Consider the following 20,390-nt stretch of genomic DNA (forward strand, 5'->3'; position numbering starts at 1 on the left):
CACTTGCTAAACCTTGGGTGTTGATGATGACAGTGATGATGGAGGAGAATGAAAAGAAGAGGAGATAGATAGAAAGTAAATTCTGTTCGGTTAGGATGGTCATGGAAACCTAAAGGACAAATTTGGTTATTCTAGAGAGCAAACTCCAAGCCAAAGAAAATGGGAGAAATGATCAAATTCACATCTGTGAAACTTCTACTTGCCACATTTGTCACATGTGCTTCATAGGCCATTTCATCAGTATTAAATGCAAAACTAGATTGTCTCTTTTACTCCCTTCCTTGAGAAACATACTGAGATGATTAATTTTATGAGTCAACTTGACTGAGCCACAGGGTGCCCAGACATTTGGTCAAACAGTATTTGGGGTATGTCTGTGAGGGTGTTTCTGGATGATATTAACATTTAAATTGGTAGACTGAGTAAAGCAGATTGCCCTCCCTAGTGTCAGTGGGCCTCATCCAGTTGACCGAAGACCTGTAAAGAACAAAAAGGCTGAGTAAGAGGGAACTCCTACTGCCTGACTGCTTGAGCTGGGACAGTGGTCTTTTCTTGCCTTCAGACTCTAATTAAAAAATCAGCTCTTCTTAGGTCTCTCTTCTTAGGTCTCTGCCCACTTTTGGACTCGAACTTACACAAAGTTCTCCTGGTTCTCAGGCCTTTACACTTGAATTGAAACAAAACCAGTGGCTCTTCTGGGTGTCCAGATCACCAACTGTAGAACTTGGAACTTTGTCTCTGTAATCATGTGAGCCAATTCCTTATAATAAATCTCTGTGTGTGTGTGTGTGTATCCCTGTAGGGTCTGTTTCTCTGAAGAACTGTGACTAATACATTCACCTACCTGGATTGTCATAAAAGAGCAGCAGAAGCCCTGATTCCACACCACAAACTAGCAGTGAACATTAGATAAATAATTTAGCTTCTCTAAGCTGAGATTTTTGCTTTTGCTTCTAAAAATGCAAATTTTAAAAATGTTTTTTAAAAACACAAATGTTCTGCCTATTTTACAGAGCTTTTTGTGAGGATCAAATGAACAACAGAGGTGAGAGTGTCTGTAAACTATAAACTGGAAGGAAAGGCAATCCTGTGGTCTGGGTAACTACTTCTTCACTGCAGATCGTGGCCATCTGTCTAGTCCAGTGGTTCTCACTTCAGGGCATTTTTATTTAGCAACTGCATCTAAAATCTATTGTGTTGTCACCTCAAATTAAACATTTTATTTCTAAAATTAAGGTTTTTACCTCACTTCCCTTAATATTTTCTCTAGTTCAGGACCAGCCTTAACAAACCTATTATGTGGTAAAACTTGAGGGGTAATTTTGCCTGCCCTACCTCCACCTGCCCTAATCCTTACCATGACAGGAACACTCTTTTGGGTTAAGGCCTTGTGTTACCGGGAGAGTCCATTTAGAAAGCAGATAACCACAGAAGAAGAAGATCTATTATGTTAATACTTTGGCATAGCTTCATTCCCTGATGCCTTTTTAAAAGGAGAGAGCAAAAGAATGAGAAGAGACATAGTATGATTTAAGACAAGGCAGGGGAGAAATGTTGGGGTGCTATGTGGGGAGGACTGGCCTGGGTGGGACACAGCCTTGGGAAGCCTACAGAGTCGGAAGTCAGCAAAGGCTGGTGGGACAGGGTATGGAGGGAGGACAGCGGATGGGAGAGGGTAAGAAAGGAGGCCTTGAATGAAGTCAAAAAAAGGTCAGAGTCTCAAAGGGGTGGGCCCTAGATTACCATTTTGTCAATTGAATACTTTTGTGTAGGGCTGGCTCTGTTCTTATTTCTTCAGGCCTGAGACCAGATATTCTTATCAGCTCTCTCCTCCCTTGGCCTCTCCTACCTCCGTCCAGTGATCTCTCACTAAATCCTGCTGTTTTAAATTCCACATTGCTTGGATCCTGCCTTCATGTCTGGTTCCCAAAGACGCAATTCTGCCGCAGGCCCTGAGGTTCACACCAGGACTGTGCTTGGCCTCGCAGCCCTGGTTCCACCCTAGAGGGACCTCCCCAACTCTGAGAATCGTGTCCCTCAAGTGTGGACTGATCCCAACATTCCCTTTCCCAGAAGCCTCCTGATGTCTTCAAAGTGCTGCTCAGTAAATAAAATTCCTGGCTCTCCCCTAACTGATTCCTAGCCTGCTCTTTACCTAAGGTCCATTTTAGTAATGACTGACATTCCCATAGTGAATTAGAGCTTTTTGGAATATTAACCACAGTTCTAAAAGCTGCTGGCCATATGCCCTCCCCGGCCAGTCTCATCCACCTGCGTGGTGGTGACTCCCAAATTTATTTCCCTGGCCCTGACCCACCTCTGCACCTTTGGATAATTCTGCACATACTTTTCTGCTTGGATACTCCACACACTCCTCAAATTCAATGTGTGTCAAACGCAGACTGAACTCATCCTTTCCCCTGAACCGGCTCCTCTTTCCTCTTCTCTGCAGCAGTAAATGCTGCTGCCTTTGCACCCAGTAGCCCCAACTAGACCACATCTTAGAATCTTCCTCTCCCTCCCATCCCTGCCCCATCAACAGGTAGTGCCAGTTTCCCTTCTAAACATTTCTTAAATTTGTCCTTCTCTCCAGCCTTCCTCATACATCCTCACTGGAGCTACAGCAGTCTCCTAACTTGTCTCCCTAGCTCTGTGTTTCTCCTCTTAAACCCCACCTGCCCTTCTAGCAGGGGAATCTTTTACAGCACACGTCTTGTCCTGCTGCTCCTTTATGTAGAGTTACTCAATGCTTCCGTGTTAAGAGTCAAATCCAACCTCGATAACCCAACACATAAGACCTTCAATTTCCTGGGTCTCCTGGCCCTTCTCCCTTTATTTTAGGGAATATCTCATCTCACTCAAGACTAATTTGGAATTGCTTCATGTGGATCCCTACATACTATGCCGTCTCTTGCCTCTGTGCCTTTGCTTGGGCTGTTCTCTTTGCCAGCCCCATCAACCCCCCACCTCCCTTCCTCATTTGGTGAACACGTCCCAGGATTCACAAGTCATCACACCTCCAGGTAGCCTTCTCAGGCTGCACCTGCCTTACCAGCTTGAGCTGGCTGCATGTTCTTTGTCTCTCCCACTCTCATGCTGAAGTTAACTCGTACTGCTGAGTCTACCTGTTTGCATGCCTGTCTGCTCACAAAAGTGTAAGCTCCTGGAAGACAGGGCCCTTGCTTTATTCAACTTCGTGTATTTGGCTCCTGGCACAAAGCAATTGTTTAATGAACTGAGCTGAACAAGGTGTTTTTCACTCACATGACTGACTACTTAATGTTCACAACAGCCTTTGAGATAAATATTGTTGTTCCCACATTATAAATTAGGAAAAGGAATCTCAGAGATTTTTGCCCAAGTCATGTAGCTGTTAAGGAGCAGAAGACTGCACTTAAATCCAGGTCTACTGATCTTGAGCTTTTGGAATCTCTGACCACAAAACCCTGTGTTTTTTCTGGATTAGTCTTTTGTACTAGTTATGAAATATGTCATAGTTACCAAAGAGCATGTACACAATAAACATATATCTTTAAGATTAATAATAAAATGAATGCCCACACAATCCATGATCCAGCTTAGGAAATAGAACACTGCCAATACCTTTGAACCACTATCTGAATTTCGTGTTCATCATCTCCTCGCTTTTCTTCAGGTTTTCCCACACAGAGATGTACTCCTGAACAATGTATTGTCCAATTTTGCATGCTTTGGAATCATACTGTATATAATCTTCTATGGATTTTCTTTTTTAACCCAATATTACGTTTGTGGAATTCATCCATGTTGATGCAGTTACTGGGTAGCTGTGGTTTAGGCAATTTCATTGCTGTATAGTTTTCCATTGTATAAATGTATCAAAATTCATTTGCCCACCATTCCTGTTGATGGACAATGTAAAATGGTTATCATTGGGGGTTTTAATTTGCATTTTTCTGATTACTGGTCAGACAGAAGAAGCATTTTATATGTATATTAGCCATTCATATTTTTTCTTATAAAAAATGTCTGTTTATATTTTTGTCCACTTTTCCATGGGGTTGTCTGACGTTTTCTTATTGACTCACAGGAGTTCTGCATGTGAATCCCTTGTCATTCATATGTGTGACAAATAAATGTTCTCAGTTTTTGACTTATCTTTTTACACTTCACAGTGTCTATTGATGTATAAAAATTCTTAATTTTATTGTAATTGTATGGGTCAATCTTTTCCTCTGTGGTTTGTATTTTTTGTTTTTTTTAAGGAATCCTTCCCTATTCTAAGGTTACAAATAGTAATAGCCATCACTTACTTAGTACTTTCTATATTTCAGGTACCCATTATCTCCCTTTCATGTGTGATGAATGCAAAGCCTGGGGAAATTAAGCAATTAGATCAAGGTCACACAGCAAATAAGTAGTGGAGTCAGGACTTGAACCCAGGCAATCTCCTTTCAGTATTTTCACTTTAAAAACTGCCACACTGCCTTTTGTAGAGATTGCCTTATGCCGTGCTATGGCAAGGCTAATGTCTGGAATCCTGTCGACATCACCAATTGTAGCGCTCTTAATCCTTTTCATGACGCCAACTGTCTAGCTCCACCACACCGCCAGTTGTTGGGCTCTTTTACCTGCTGGTAATCCTGCACCAACTGGGTCAATTGCCAAGCTAGGGCTGGGTCTGGAGCTCACAGACTCCTCAAGCCCATTCACAGACTGGGTCACAACCCCTTCACATGCCAGGCTGAGTCCCCAGACTCCTCACATACAAGGCTGGGTCACTAGACCACTCACACACAGGTCTATGAGCTAGGTAACTCACCAAAAGGTCCTTGGAGCCATAGTTTGGAAAGCATGGTTGTGCCGGGCAGACACCCGAGGCAGATGCCTGCCCGCCTGCTTCACTAAAACTCCTCTCTCTCACAAGAATAGCAACAAAACTAAAAAGACACATTGGCGTGCATGCACACTAACTCCACACACACACACACACACACACACACACACACACACACACAATTTGCTTACAAGAGGTGTGCTAAACCATACCCAACGGGACCAAAAACGAGGGCCCTGACCAAACTATTCTATTTTCCCAACACCTTATGTTCTAAAAGACTTAAAGTTTTGCCTTGCTCATTAAGGTTTCTAATCTGGAGTTGGCTATTGTATATGATGAGAGATACCTGAATTAGTCTTTACCTTACTTTCTTAGCCCCTTAGACATTCATCATATGTGAAATGTTTATTGTAACACAACTAGTGTTGACTGATTCATACTAAAGATGATTTAAAACAAAAACAAAAACAAAACTGTCCTGTTAATGCTGCAGTGGGTGAAACAAGGCAAGGTTCAAAATGTAACCCTGCTCTCTAAGTTCATGTCAAATGAAGAATAGAATTCTTCAAATTAACTGAGGAAGACAGACCTCCACATTTCAAGCACTGAGGACAGGAGGTTGATCAGACACTTTTGGCAGTAAAGGGAACAGGATATCCGCTGAAGAAACCCTGCAAGAGGCAGAGGCCATCACAAAGCACAGAACAGTCTCCACAGCTCTGCCCACACTGCTGGGACCAAAATAGTTCACACGGCATTCCTGCCGCCTCCTTGTGAACTGTGTGGGAAGGAACCATGGTCACGAATTCTTCATTTCAACCACCCCCACACACTAGGACAGCAACAGCGATGGCACCTTGGAATCTGGAGAACAGCACGTCATAGGCTCTACATCATATTTTTTCTGCACTAAGTACCATCTTCCTCCAAAATCAGAGGTTTTAAACAAATGTAAAGAGACTGAGGATATTTTTTTTTGAGTTAAGTGTAGCAGAGTAGGGGAACCAGATTATAAAAGGGTCTCATATGCCAGGTTTAAAAAGTGCGAACTTTATTGTGTCAATGGGGAGGTTTTGAGGCATTTTAGACAGGAAAGTAACCCGATCCATTTAGTACTTTGCTTGTTAGGGACTTTATGACTACTACAATCTGGCCGACAGAAAATACTGAAGAATGATTGGGCCAGGCTCTGCTAGTTCCCCTCCCACCACCCCCACCCCATCCTTGTTCCTGGCGAGCAGAGCTCACCTTCCACTCTCAAGTCTGGAAATGTCCAATAATCACTTTCCCAGCCTCTTTTGCAGGTAGAACATGGGCATGCAACTCAGTCCCCGCCAAGGGCAGCTGAGGGGGAAGACTGCTGGGAAAATCCTGGAAAAATTTTCTTTTCTAAAGGAACAAGGCCAGGGCTGGCTGGCTAGCTGAGTTGGTTAGAGCGCTGCCTTAGAAGACCAAGACCACGGGTTTGCATCCCCTTCAGGCCAGCTGCCAAAAGAAAGGACAAACTAATTCCTCAGGGATGGCAGAGCAGAGAGATGGGAGTCATAGAGACACATTCCCTCTGGAGATAACAGATGTTTGTTGTTTAAGCCATTTTTATTTGGATATTCTGTTATTTGCACCCTAAAGCACATCAAGAGAAAGAAGCATTAATAAAATCACAGACAGTTTGGTCTGAGTGCAATGGTGTTTACAACTAACTGATCACAAGTTACAGATTTCTTTGTTCCTTCTCTGCTCTCACTATTTCCTTTGACTAGCCTTTAAAAAATAAAATAAAATAAAGTCACCAATACAAATTAACGTGATGTTGTAGAAAATATAACAGACACTTCTGCCTTCAGATATTTATTTGAAATAAATCAGCCTCTTAAAATTGGGAATAGTTAACCACCATTATTAACTGTTTGCTGAACATTTTGGGTGCTCAGGCAAGAAACTACAACTTCCAAGATGACATGTCTCATTTCTTGCTGTGTCTGAAATAACTTTTTCTCACTTTCTTCTCTCATTTGCACATTTCCTCTAAGAAACACAGAAACTCTCTCCTTGTTTCCTGCCAGGCAGAAACTATCTTTTCTTGAAGGCTTCTTTTTATAAAGTCATGGAAGTCAAAGCACATTATCCAGGAAGAATCTCAGCACTGTGTAAACAAAAGAATTCCAAGTTCCAGCGCTTCAGGCAACAATAAAGAATCATAGAATTCTCAAACTGAGAGACACCTTACAGATCATTTGTAGTAACACTGCAGAAGTTAAATACAGGTAAAAACCAGACTTCTGGTTATAGTTCATAAGGCCATTAACAACATATATCTTCCATCCTAAATTCTCATATCCAGTAGCTGGCAACTTTTCAGCAATTCCTTCTTGTCCCATGTAGTCACCAAATACATATTGGAGTCCTCCAGCTACCATGGGGGATTCCTTCCTTTCTCCCAGGGATATTGTCTAAGTTCTTGGCAATGAGATTTAATCACTCGGATCTTTATTCTCATATCGCTTACATTTTGGGGGTAACTCATGACTTTTTCTATGCAAACAATTTTGAAATACAAAAAAGAAACACTACATATGTGACAGAGAACTGGAATTGCCAGGTGGAGACGGGCGAAGGCAGCTGCTTTGGTTTAGTCAATGTCTCCTTTCTCTCCATTCACTTCGACAAATGTTTACACTTCGTAAGGGAAGGCAGGAAGGGCACTGAACACGACCTAACAATTCTCGCACCGATAGGTGCTGCCACCGGCGCAGACTGGCGTGGGGGCTGCCCTGGGCGGCCTGGCCGGTGAGGGCGTGGAGCACCGAGGCCCGGCGGGCGGGAAGCCGCCGTGAGGCCCAGGGAGGCCGCAGCCCGCCGGGCTCCCCGTGGGCCCCTCGCGCCGGAGGGCAGAGGCCGCGCCGGGCGGCGCGGGGAGAGCGGGCGCACACCTGCCGCCGCGCGGGGGCGGGAGCCAGGTGGCCTCTGCGGGCCCGCCTCGCCCGGGCACCGAGCAGGAAGTGGCTGCTGCGCGGCCCGGGCGCGGCCTCCTTGTGGTGCAGCCCGGCCGGGAGGCGCCCGCGCCGGGAGCGAGACCTAATGGCGGCACTGGCGCCCGCGGGCCCCGGGGACGCCGCCTCGGCCGCCCTGGACGAGCTGTCCCGGAACTTCACGTACGGGGCGCCCGGCGCTGGCAACGGCTCCTTGTCGGGCGCGTGGTACCGCAGGAACCAGGTAAGGGCCGCCGCCGCCGCCGCCCCGCTGCCTAAGGGCACCGGGGCGCGGTGCCCGCCATCCCCGCGCAGCCCGGGCGGCTGGCTCCGGGCGCCTCTGCCCCTCGGCCGCCTTCCCGCCAACTCTCAGAAAGACACCTGGGCTGCCCCAGCGGAAAGGGCTGACACGTGATGTTTCCACACTGACTGAACCCCCCTCGTTTGAGAGCGCGGGCACCTCAGCCTTCCTCTCCCGGGCGTCACTCACCGGGAGGGGCGCCCAGCTCTGCGGCCCTGACCTCTGCGGGCTCCTTCCTGGGCCTCTGGGTCCCGATTGATCCCGCCTCCCCAGCCTGAGTCCGCCCCCTTCTCCCGGAAGGGTTCTAGGAGTGTGGGGTCAGTCTCCACTCAGTCACCCCAGGATCGGTTTACAGTTTAAAAGAAGTGGCACCCCGTTCTCAGAAGCAGGGAACTCTCAGGGCAACCGAATGTGAGCTCGGCGCAGATGCTCTGAGTGTGCGTGTCCCCAGTGCCTCTGCACAGCTCTTCCACTTCCGTGCGAGGAACACTGATATTCTCAGGTGGCGCTTGCATGACTCTCTCTCTGTTTCTCACCGACCCTTTGGGAAAACATTGTCAGCCTAAATAACGCCAATTTATGCTGAAAATATACATTTAACAAGATCAAAGGGGATTGGTCCTGCCCATTTATTTTTGGCTTGGTTTAAGATCAGAAAAAGAGCTCTGGCGAGCCTTTCCTCTAGCGTTTATATTCTTTCAGCTGGGTACAAATGAGCTGGACATGGTGGATCCCAGGCTTCCTCCTGTTTGCATAAGTGTGTTACTTTGTTCTTTGTTCTTGTTCTTTAACAAAACCGTGGATCTTTTTATTTTACAACAGTATAATAAAAAAATATTTGTTCCTGTTTTGTCTAAACCAGGGATTTTAACCAGTAATCAAAGGTCTAGATTCCTCTTATTCTTGAAAAGTGTTGCCTGGCTCCTGTACCGACTGGACCGATTGTCAAGCTAGGGCTGGGTCTGGAGCTCACAGACCCCTCAAGCCCATTCACAGGCTGGGTCACAAACCCCTCACACGCCAGGCTGGGTCACCAGACCCTTCACGTGCAGGTCTGTGAGCTAGGTAACTGGCCAAAAGGTCCTTGGAGCCATAGGTTGCCACACTCAAGGCAGACGCCGCCCGCCTGCTTCACTAAAACTCCTCTCCTCTCCCTCTCCCCCTGCCCCTCCCCGTCCTCCTCCTCCTCCCGCCCTCTCCCTCTCCCAAGAATAGCAACAAAACTAAAAAGATACATTGGCACGCATGCACACTTACTCCACACCCGCACACACAATTTGCGTACAATGGATGTGCTAAACCACACCCAACGGGACCAGAGGCGAGGGCCCTGACCAAACCATTCCATTTTCCCAACAAGTATCTTGAATGTTCGGTTCTGAACACGGAAGATAATTGCTTTATATAAAGAATAAGTAGGTTTGTCCACCATATTAGTTTTCTACAGAGGGGAGAGTATTGCTTTAAATCTGTTTTTCCACAAAAGATATTAAAATAGGAAAAATAGGGGGACTCAGAGCTTCTTGATCAATGTTTGTGACCAATCCCACTTCTTCCTTCCACCTACAGGAATTACAAAGTATCATTTTTTATGGAACTTCTTTAAGTATATTGGTTATATTATGCTTATGCTAGAAGCATTCCCAATAAAAGTTTAAGAATAAATTATCCTCTCTTGGAAAAGAAATTAGAGGGTTAACAGATGTGACCTACCATGGCCTTATCCAGAGGATAAAAATAGAGGAACATATTGTTTTCACAATGGAAACCTCTGTAGTCAGTTCGTTTCCTGAAATTCACCATTGTTTTGGCTCTCTGATACCAGAACATAGATTATCATGCGACATAAATATGAGGCATATAAATAATCTTTGCGAGGCTTAACTTGCCTTGACAGTGCATATTTGCACAGGTTAGAAAGGGTATATCCAGAATATGCTAATTAAAATTACTGAGCTAACATAAACCATTGCTGGCTTCAGAAAAGACCATATCAATGTTCCCCATTATTGTGCAAATTTGGGCCATCTTCTAAAACTGTGGTATTTAATCCTTTCAGTTATTGTGTTTTAATTGATTTTTTTATTCATTCAACGAACATTTTATTAAGTGCCTTTAGTGTTGGCCAGGCCAGTAAAAATAAAATGGAGTTTAATTTTTCCTTTCTTTTCTTTTTTGACACTGACTGTATAATAGAGAGGGCCGAAAATGCAGGTGACTCCAGAAAAACAAAGTGTGAGATCTAAGTTTGTGACTCCCACAGTCAAAATTAGCCTTGGTTGCTGGCTAGCCAGGGTTTAATAATGCTTGTTCTCTTGCTTCCATCATCAGTTTTATCACAACTGAAATATTTGCACCGAGTCTGTTTGCTGATATCTCAGCTTCATGTGCCTTTCGAAGTGATTACCATCAGATTTGATCAATTAACCTTACTCCATAGAAAAAGACTCTCCTGGAACGCTTTCATGTGGTTTCATGTACTTTAGATGAATATTTAACAGTGACTGCTTAGAATCAATGTTGTCTAAAGCAAAGATATGAGTGCTTCTGGAGGAGGAAGCAAGTGGAAAGTGGTTCTGAAGTGGGGAAGATGTCTTGGGGAGCCAGGAGGTGAGGCTTTGCCCTTTTGCACGACTCAGCAGCCCTGCAAAAGCCCTGCCTGTAGAAGTATAGATATGACAAGTTCTGCACGGGTATTTTCTTTATGTTTGATTTGCAAGTTTTCAGTGTAAAAAGATAATGTTCCTAAGATGTTTATTGAGCTCCCTGCTGTGTACAAAGCATGGTGGGGATATTCAATATAGTCTAAGATCCAAACCCTTCCTTCCATAAATGTTATCAGGTGTTTAGGAAAATGAGCTATGTATGTAACTCCAAAACAAGGCAGTATGTATTAAGTGTCATGTGAATGACATAAAGTCCTATGGAAATTCAGAGCAAGGTGGCTTTCATCTGGTCCATGAGGGATGTTTTGTGAAGAGGTGGTCCTTGAGCTGGACAAGGACTCCACTGATAGGAATGCACAGGTTTAGGGCATTCCAGGAAAGGGGAAAAAAAGCCTGAGGACCACAGAGCAGTCTTGTGGCTTGGGCAGGTGCTCTTCTGAACTTTTTCATACCTATAGTACAATTCAGCAGCTTTTCTGTTTGCAGTGGAAGGTGGAGACTGACTGTAAGGTAGAAATATGGTTTGGGGTATTAGATGAAGTCATGGATTGCCTTAAAGGATTGATAAAGCAGTTTGGACTTTCTCTTATAGACAATGGTGAACCATTGAAGTTTTTTTGAACAGAGAGTGCAAAAATCAAAGCAAATTAAATAAAAGACATTTAAATTAGATTACCAGAATAAAGAGGCTTCAAACTGGCCAGCTGTGGACTAGATCTAGCTCATAGCTGTGTCTCGTTTGACCTGCAGAGAGGTTTTAAAAATGTTTAATACATTGCCATCATTTAAAAATGAGAAGATTAAATGTAAAATATCAAGTTTCCATCATCTCTTTAAGTATTAGAAGCTCTAGCAACATGTGGCCCTCTTTCCCACATGATCATTGCGAGCTGGAGTTCACAGTTTAGAGCTGTGCCCCCTACTTGAGCCCTTACCTTTGCTCTCATTTGTTTTACCTGCCGATCCCTATAGCATTTAATTTGCAACCAGAATTGGAGGCGATTGTCTTGCATCCACTGTTAACTAACTGAAATTACTTGGACAAGTCACTTAATTTCTCTGGGCTTCGGTTTCTTTGCTGGTAAAATTAGGGTTGGAATAGAAGATCAGGCTCCCTTATGCTATGCAGTTGGAATAGAAGATCAGGCTCCCTTATGCTATGTAGTTGGATAAATAAGGGCCGAACCAGCATGGTTGTAGAGGGAATGGACAGAAGAGGAAGAAGTTGGGAAATATTGTGATGGAGGGGTTTTGTTGTTGCTTCTTTAAATTCATGCATATTGCAAAATATATAAATTCACAAGGACGTTATCAGAAAGGTTTATTCTGCATAAAGTGAAATGAAAATTCAGAATTTTTTATGTCCTTTATTTGAACTTTTGATTTTCAATGCCTTAAATTTTTAAAGTCAACATATTTAAAGGAAAATTGATACAACTTGGCAGGGAAGAGGCAAAGCGAAGAGACTGACATTTGTTATGCATTTACTATGTGACACTTTATACCTATTATCTCATTTGAGTCCCCAAACAACCTCGTAAGGTACATATTATCCTCACTGTTCATGTCAGGAAATGTGTTAAATAACTTGCCCCAAGATCTTACAGCAAGTAGGTTTAACTGCAAAGCTATTTTTGTTTCATGCCCGAAGGCCATTGTGAGAAACTAAGGCTTGAAAAGAATGTGGTGGTAAGAGTAAATGTGAGGGGGGGAAATGAATATGGCTCATTTTGCTACTCTTAAGAGAAATCATGTTGAGTTGTGTATTGCACTTTTATTGAGTTTGTTTTGCTACCATCTCTTTTCTGCTGGTAACTGCATATGACTATCTCTTAAAGGAAAAGTGCCAAAACTTTCAATAATCAAAAGACTGGGTAGAGGTTGCTGTTCTTTTCCATTTCTTTCCTAAGAATAATACTTTTGTTTTGTTCTGTTCTGTTTATACTTAGCAATTTTTTGTCTTCCTTATATTTCCAATGTGGCATTTCCCCTTTTCCAGATTTTCTAGGAGGTATACGTATAAGGCAGCAAGAAGAAGGAAGGAAGGAGGAAGCAGATTACCTCAAAACAACTGTATCAAAGCATTTGTTAAAAGGAAAAAAAGTTCCCTGGTCCTTGTTAGAGGAACTGCTTTTTACTGATCTTGTAAATATGGCAGACCAGGTGTTTGCATTTAAATCTGTTTTACCCTCTTTGTGGCTTGATTCATACTAACTGGTTAATAATATTTGCATTGATGCAATCAGCCAAATCCAGGCTGTGGGAAACTGCCAGTTTACAGGTTTATATAGCCTGTTTTCTTCAAAGATCATTTTTACAAGGGGAAAAAAAAAGAAACAGAATGGATGGAGGAAGAAACAGGCTTAAAAGACATAGCAGAAGAAAAGGCAGCATTTAATTACAGTGTTTAGGGGTGTGCATTTGTGTGATAAGGCTATATAGAAATGCATGGAAGTGATGGCTACAGTCAGGCCAGTCATTCCTCAGTGGAAGGGAGGGGGTGGCAAAGGGAGGCTTGGGTGGGGGCCCAGTTTGCATTTCTTCATCTGGATGGTGGTTACAAGAGTTTAAAATAATATTAGCATTGCTATAACTATTCAATTTGTACCTTTTACCTAGGTGGTACAGGAAATGATATGCCATATTCATTTTGTTTGCTTATGAGAATTATTTAAACGATTTTTTTGAAAAATGTTAATGATTGTTCAAATTTACACTTGAGAGCTTACCATGAGAAAGGATGACATTCCCCAAAGCTATCCTTTTTGTTCCTGTCTAGTACAGTTTTAAACACTCAGCCTGTTTATTAGATGTGTTGGCAAGTTTCTTAATTTCTCCATTTCTTTGCTTTCTCTATTGAAATGGAAATAATGATACATACATGCATATATACCTTATAGGGTTGTTATAGGAGTAAAATAATACATGTCAAATAGTTAGCCAAGTGCCAGACACATGGAAAGTACCCAATGAACACCAGCTCTTAATAGTAGTATTATGGTCAACGTATATTATAGGAAATGTCATAAAATGTATATATCTAATAATTAATAATTATCACTTAGCTCATTTCAAATGAAAATAAGAAAAATCATATCAGTTGTTTGATGTAACTTTACTTTCTTCAATCTATAACCACTGTATCTCTATATCTAGTGCCTTCCTCACTCTCTTTGATGTGTGCCTCCCCTTCACATTCCAGAGCACTTCTTAACTGGAGTAATTTTCTAATTGGAACTCTTGATTTCTTGAAGTGCTAGATAAGAATTCTTCTCATGTCTCCTGCCACTTCCCAGACTTCTAGATTGGGGACATGGGGTGTGTTGCACTGGGAAGAGCTGACAGAGGTTTTCGGTGGCAGTAGTGTGAAGTGTGATCATATGGCACAGACCCTTACTGTAGTTTAACCATTCAGAAGGACTAGTACCTCAGCCTGGGAGGCTTATTTGGTGTTAACATAAGACTTTGTGCCATTTATTTTAGCTTTTTGTTGCTGTTTTTCTGAAGGACAGATATTCCTCTATTCAGTTTATACCTTTTATGAACTGCCCTTTCCCCCACAATATTCCAACAGACATATTTTATATAAAGTCAAAGCTCTTCACTCAGTCTGTCATAGGCCACCAGAGTGTCCTGATTCCTTAGGGGCTGGCAGGTAACACTCTGCTTCCCCTCCACATAGCTCTCAGAATGTACATGCCTGTATATTTGCCTCACCTTGTCACTTGCCCAGCCCTTGGTCACTCTCAGCATGGTCTCCTATCATCTTTGGCACACGTCAGGAAGTGCTGACTGATTCTAAGGTAAATATAGGCCAGTATATGTTTAGTCGTGAGCTCCATACCTTACTGAAGGTTGAGTTTGCCCTGACATGGCTCTTTTGTTAGATGTGTTGGCAAGTTTCTTAATTTCTCCATTTCTTGACTTTCTCTACTGATATGGAAATAATAATACTTATGTACATACCTTATGGGGTTGTTGTAGGAATAAAATAGGGTAATGTATGTCAAATAGTTAGCAAAATGCCAGACACCCTTGCTTGGTCTCTATCTTGCCTTCACCTGCTTGGCAATTCCTTTACCTTCAACAACCACCTCTTCAGTAGGTAGGAATCCCCTAAAAGTTTAGTGGGTTTAGGTGAAATAGGTATGGTATGTGAGTGCAGTGCTGTATGGAGTCCTAGAAGCAATGTTAGTTAGCATTGTGAATATCTCATTCAAGTTTGAGGTGAATCCTGTGAATTCTGGGGGACTTTATTTCTTCTTCAGCCTCTGGACTTGCAGGGCACTAATTGTTCCAGGGGTGTTTGGGAGGTAGCTACACTGTGTTCCCTCTTGTCTCAGCCCACGTTAAGCTGGATCAGCTAATTGACATTGAAGGCCCAAAATGCAACCTGCAGATCATTCAATAAAAATTGTGAGCAGAGAGCAGAGAGCCTTTCACAATAGGGCAGTGTTGGAGAGTGATATCCAGAAAGACAGAAAACATGGACTATGTCCTAAAAAAGCTATATTTTTGTGATATACATAAGTGTGTGTGTGTGTGTGTGTGTGTGTGTGTGTGTGCGCGCGTGCGCGCGCGCGTGTGCCTGTGTATATATCTGTCTGTAGGGGTGCGGGGGGAGGCCAGAGAGAATGCTTTAGAAATACTTGAAAAACTTTCTCAAAAAACTGAAAATAAAATTACCATATGATCCAGCAATCCCACTTCTGGGTCTCTACCAGAAAGATTTGAAATGAGTTTGTCAAAGAGATGTCTTTATTCCCATGTTCATTGCAGCACTATTCACAATAGCCAAGTTATGGAATCAGCCTAAGTGTCCATCAACAGAGGAATGGATAAAGAAAATGTGGTGTATACACACAATAGAATACTATTCAGCCTTAAAAAAGAGGAAAATTCTGTCATTTGTGACAACATGGATGGAATTGGAGAACATTATGCTAAGTAAAACAAACCAGCCACAGAAAAGCAAATACCACCTCTTCTCATTTATATGCAGAATCTAAAACAATTGAACTCATGGAAGCAGAGAGTAGAATGGTGGTTACAGAGGCTGGAGGATGAGATGAATGGAGAGATGATTGTCAAAGGATACAACGTCTCAATTAAACAGGAAGAATAAGTGTTTGTTGTTGTTTTTTGAGATCTATTGCATAGAGTGGTTTATAATAAAATTTAAAATATAAATAAAAATATCAATTTATAATAAAATATAAAAAATTTTTTTAAAGAAATACTTGACAAACAACATTTGAAGGAGTGAAATCACCCTTGCTTATATTATCTGATGGACTATTTACGTTAAACTTCCAGGACTAACATAAAACTGTTATGTGATGGTAAATAAGAGAGCCAAAGCAGAAGAGGAAATATGGTAATATATCTTTCGATATGGCTGCCTGAGTCACAGTAGTAGAGAAATAGGCAGTTTCTTGTGAGCAAGTCTTGAGCAGACCTTATGTTATAAGCAGCTGCCACAGCTGCAAAGTAGAGATTCATTGTGAGTTACACATAGTGTTTTATGAGTCTTTTGAACTATACTTGCAGACCCAAATAACAATTACCATAGATGAGTTCTACAGGTGTCATGTGCATTGACCATGAGGTGTGTTGGGAACTGGCTGCCGGGACCAGTGGGATGTGAGAATTTTGCCAGGAGTAGGGGCTTTGAGGATGTGGAAAATTAGCTTGGCTATGAGAACTGGCTCTTTAGAGGCAGTGAAGAATCCAGATCATAATGTCCAAGAGGTGTAGCAAACTTGAATTTGATTCCTGCCTTGATTTCAGCAAGATCTGGTCTGGTGGGTGGCAGGGACCATAGGAGTCTCTTGCAGAGTTCAGTCAGTGAGTGGCAGTGTCATGATCCCCCTACCCTCCACATACTGAGGCAGAAACTCACCCAGTGGCTAGTGCTTGACATAGGCAATAGAATACAGTCTTCAGGGGCAAGTTGCTGGCAAAATACAGTTGGAGTTCAAGGCAGGCATTGCTCCCAAAAGGGGTATGTACTCTGGAAACCCAGCAGGTGTGGGGGAAAGTGTTGCAGCTGAGTGAGCTCACAGCATCCAGCCTTAGGGTAGGAAGCCTCATTCCAAACCCTGGGCTGGGCCTGCTAAAGGCAGCCTGCAGTCCTGCTTCTCTGGAAACACAGGATTATGGGGTTTTAAAATTATTATTATAAACATGTTCTTGAAAAATACGAAAGTTATGGGACCCTATTTAGATCTTGATGCAAACAATAGCATCCTTTGTGTTTAGCAAGTCTGACCTTGTTTCAAAGATTTTCTTTCCTGTACTGTACAAGATCAAGTTGTTTTGTAGTAGAACCAAGTTTAAGACTTTCTTAACTGGAATCTCACCTTTCCTTGACTATTGTTGCTCTTCTTTTAACAAGGTGCTAAAAGCCCCCAAAAGATGTATTATTAAATGTACTACTTTTCTCATAAATTTGCTCTGCTGAAACTTAAATTTTGCAGAAGCAAAAAACATGGTGGCTTCTTAGTAAAACTAAGGCTTATCCTTAATGGAATTTGGTTTTTAAAAATAAGGAATGTACAATTATGTAAGTAAATGTGTTCCCTAGTAAAAAGACAGAATGTAATAGTTCTTAATTGTATGGAAAGGCAATATGTTGGGTTTTTCTGCCTAGGTTTTAAGGTTGATTAAAACTTGGCATGGAACAGCTTGTAGAATAGCAATGATATACTGTATTATGTAACCCTGACCTTTTCTGTTGGCTTTTAAATCACCAGATTTGGATCCAGTGTCGTGAGACTTTCTCAGGATAGGAACGCAATAACCTTATAGCATACAATAACCAAGATAACAAATTAAAAATCTGTTCCTGACTGAAAAGTTTTCTTTCTTCTTTTTCACATATGGAATTATAGTTTTAACTCAGTTTGGATTAGCATTTCAGACAACCCAATTATCTGTAAGAGCGAAGGAGATTAGCAGTAAAAATATTCCAACCCATCCAGTAATCTAAAAAACATTACCATATTTCTGGTTGTCTCCAATGTTTGCTGCTATGAATATAGTTTCTTTTTGTGGCCCTGTTGTAATTAACTCTCCTTATTGCCCCCACTTCTTGTATGAACTCCCAAAGCAGTTTCCTAATTGGTCTTCCTGTTCCCTGGTCTCCCTGCCAGTCCATCCTCCACACCGTAGCCAGAATGAGTCTTCTAAAAGCCAAACTTGGACCTATTCTTCTCTAGTTTAGAGTCCTTTGTGTCTTAACATTGCCTACAGGTCCATGGCACAAGTCTCCTGCCTGCCTCTCCAGTCCAGCTATAGTGCAGCCCTCTGCTTCAAGGCCCTTCAGGCGCTCTGTTTACTGCACCTTGTGCCAGTGTACTTGCTCTGCCCTCTGCCAAATGCACTTACCCTGGTGAGGTATCACCCTGTGAGGCTTCCCTAACTCCTTCCTGGGGTAGGCTGAACAATGACCTTCCAAAATATACCCAAGTCTAAATCCCAAGGTCACCTTGCATAGCAAAAAAGGATTTTGCAGATGTGATTAAGGTAAGGATTTTGAGATTATCCTGGATAACTCAGGTGGGTCCTCAAGACCATCACCTGTGTCCTTACAAGAGGGAAGCATAGGGAGATTTGACACAGAGGAGAAGGCTATGTGACCATGGAGGCAGAGATTTTAGTGATGCAGCCACAATCCACAGAAGCCAGCAGCCATCAGAAGAGGCAAGGAATGGATTCTCCCCTAGAGCCTCCAGAGAGGCTCCCAACTCCTTGTTTCAGCCCAACAAATTTGATTTTGGACTTCTGGCCTCCATAAGTGGGAGAGAATAAATTTTTGTTGTTTTAATCCACCAAATTTATGGTAATTTGGTACAGCAGCCACAGGAAACTCATATATACTCCCTAACCTAAGCAGATTTGCACTGTTTGCATGGGTTCTGCAGAGCGTACCTCTCTTAAAGATTTAACAGGCTCTGGTCTGCTTGTTATTCGTTGCTTTCTCTACTTCTTAACTTCTTGAGAGTACTTCATCTTTGATTCATGGCATAGGACCTAACATTTAGCAGTTGCTGAATGAATATCGAATGGATGCGTGACTGAATGAGTAACATCTGATGTGAGCTTCCTCAAGGTGTCTGTTTCCCATATCTACCATCTTCTCTCTGATCACTTTCATTTCATGTCCTTTCCCTCTGCATTGTATGTTTTTCTCAAGCAGTGTCTACATGTGGTTTTAAATTGTACAATGGTTTTATTTTTCTCCTTAACATCTTTTCTTTGTTCTGCCAGCTTCCTTTTTATTTCTGCTCTTATCATCTCCTCTTTTAACTCTATTTTTAAATGAGTGCATATTCTCTCTAATTTCACTGAGCCTGCAAAGCAGTTGTTTTTTAATTTCTTAGCTTGAAAATTTTCAAACCTATAGAAGAGTAAAAACAGTAGTACTATAAACACCATATGTCCTTCACCTGAAGATTCGCCAGTTGTTACCATTGTGAAATATCTGTTCTCTCTCTATGTATATAGTAATGGATCATTTGAAAGTCAATTGCACACATTATGAGCCTTTACCCCTAAATATTTAAAGATGTATTCTCTAAGAATTTGGGCATCCTGTGTCCCCTTCTAACTATTCTGGAGACGGGCTCTGTGCCTACGTGTTTTACTAAGTGCAAATGCGAAACAACCCCAGCTCATTCCTAAGAGTTTTCTCTGAGAGGGGACGAACTGAGTGCCCATTTCTCAGACATATCCCGTCATGGGTACAGGCCCGTCAGGTCATTCCTGCAGTGATTAGTTGACCTAAATTACTCATCCTGGAGTATTGCTGATACTAGAAACTAGATCTCATTTCCAGTTCAGGCATGCTTTACAGCCTGAAACAAGAGATCGCACTATTCCAGTTGTGAGTTGATTACAACTTACTGTGTTCAAAACTAACTCCGAATCTGTGGTTCTTCTGAGCCATGTACTATCTCCAGGGATGTGATTCTGAATTTATGTTTTGAAGGCACAGCCAGGAATATGGCTGATTTCAAAGCCAAAACTGGGACAGACTATTACCAATTCCACACATCCCTGTATTATATCCCATCTCCATCTGGCCAAACTGCCCCACCCATGGATTACAGGTCAATAATACAATAATACAGGTTAACGTGAAATATCTAAAGAACATTCTGGCACAAAAAAAGTAGGATAGGAGATTTCTATTCCAAATTAAATTAAAATGTCTTAATACTTATTAGTGCTGATATTTTGAACCTCATTCTTAACACATTGTTTTTTGTGCTGCCACCATCTCTTTGCCAAGACATCCTGGAAAATCCAGAAATTAAGCTACAGTGATGACAACAGTGAGCACTGCAAAAATTAAGGGCATCTTCCTGTGTTTCTGGCCTGTACTTGTAACTACATAATTAAGATGTGGAACAGTCTTTCCTTCTAACTACAGTTGTCTCTCAGTATCCATAGGGGATTAGTTCCAGGACCCCCGCTGACACCAAAAGCCACAGATGCTCAAGTCCCTTACATAAAATAGAATAGTATTTGTATACAACCTATGCACATCCTCCCGTATACTTTAAATCATTGCTCAATGACTTATAATACCTAATGCAGTGTAAGTGCTATGTAAATAGTTGTTACACTGT

General features: G+C 42.2%; 1 protein-coding gene across 1 annotated transcript in view; it reads left to right on the top strand.

Annotated features, from left to right (window-relative positions):
• Positions 1 to 7,897: 7,897 nt before the first annotated feature.
• NIPAL2 (NIPA like domain containing 2) overlaps positions 7,898 to 20,390 on the top strand; it is an 86,492-nt gene continuing 73,999 nt past the window's right edge. Inside the window, exon 1 of the mRNA XM_063080134.1 lies at positions 7,898 to 8,032. Coding sequence (XP_062936204.1) covers positions 7,898 to 8,032 — 135 coding nt within the window. The remainder of the gene's footprint in view (positions 8,033 to 20,390) is intronic.

Source organism: Cynocephalus volans, chromosome 15 (genome assembly GCF_027409185.1).
Source record: "Cynocephalus volans isolate mCynVol1 chromosome 15, mCynVol1.pri, whole genome shotgun sequence".
Classification (NCBI taxonomy): domain Eukaryota; kingdom Metazoa; phylum Chordata; class Mammalia; order Dermoptera; family Cynocephalidae; genus Cynocephalus; species Cynocephalus volans.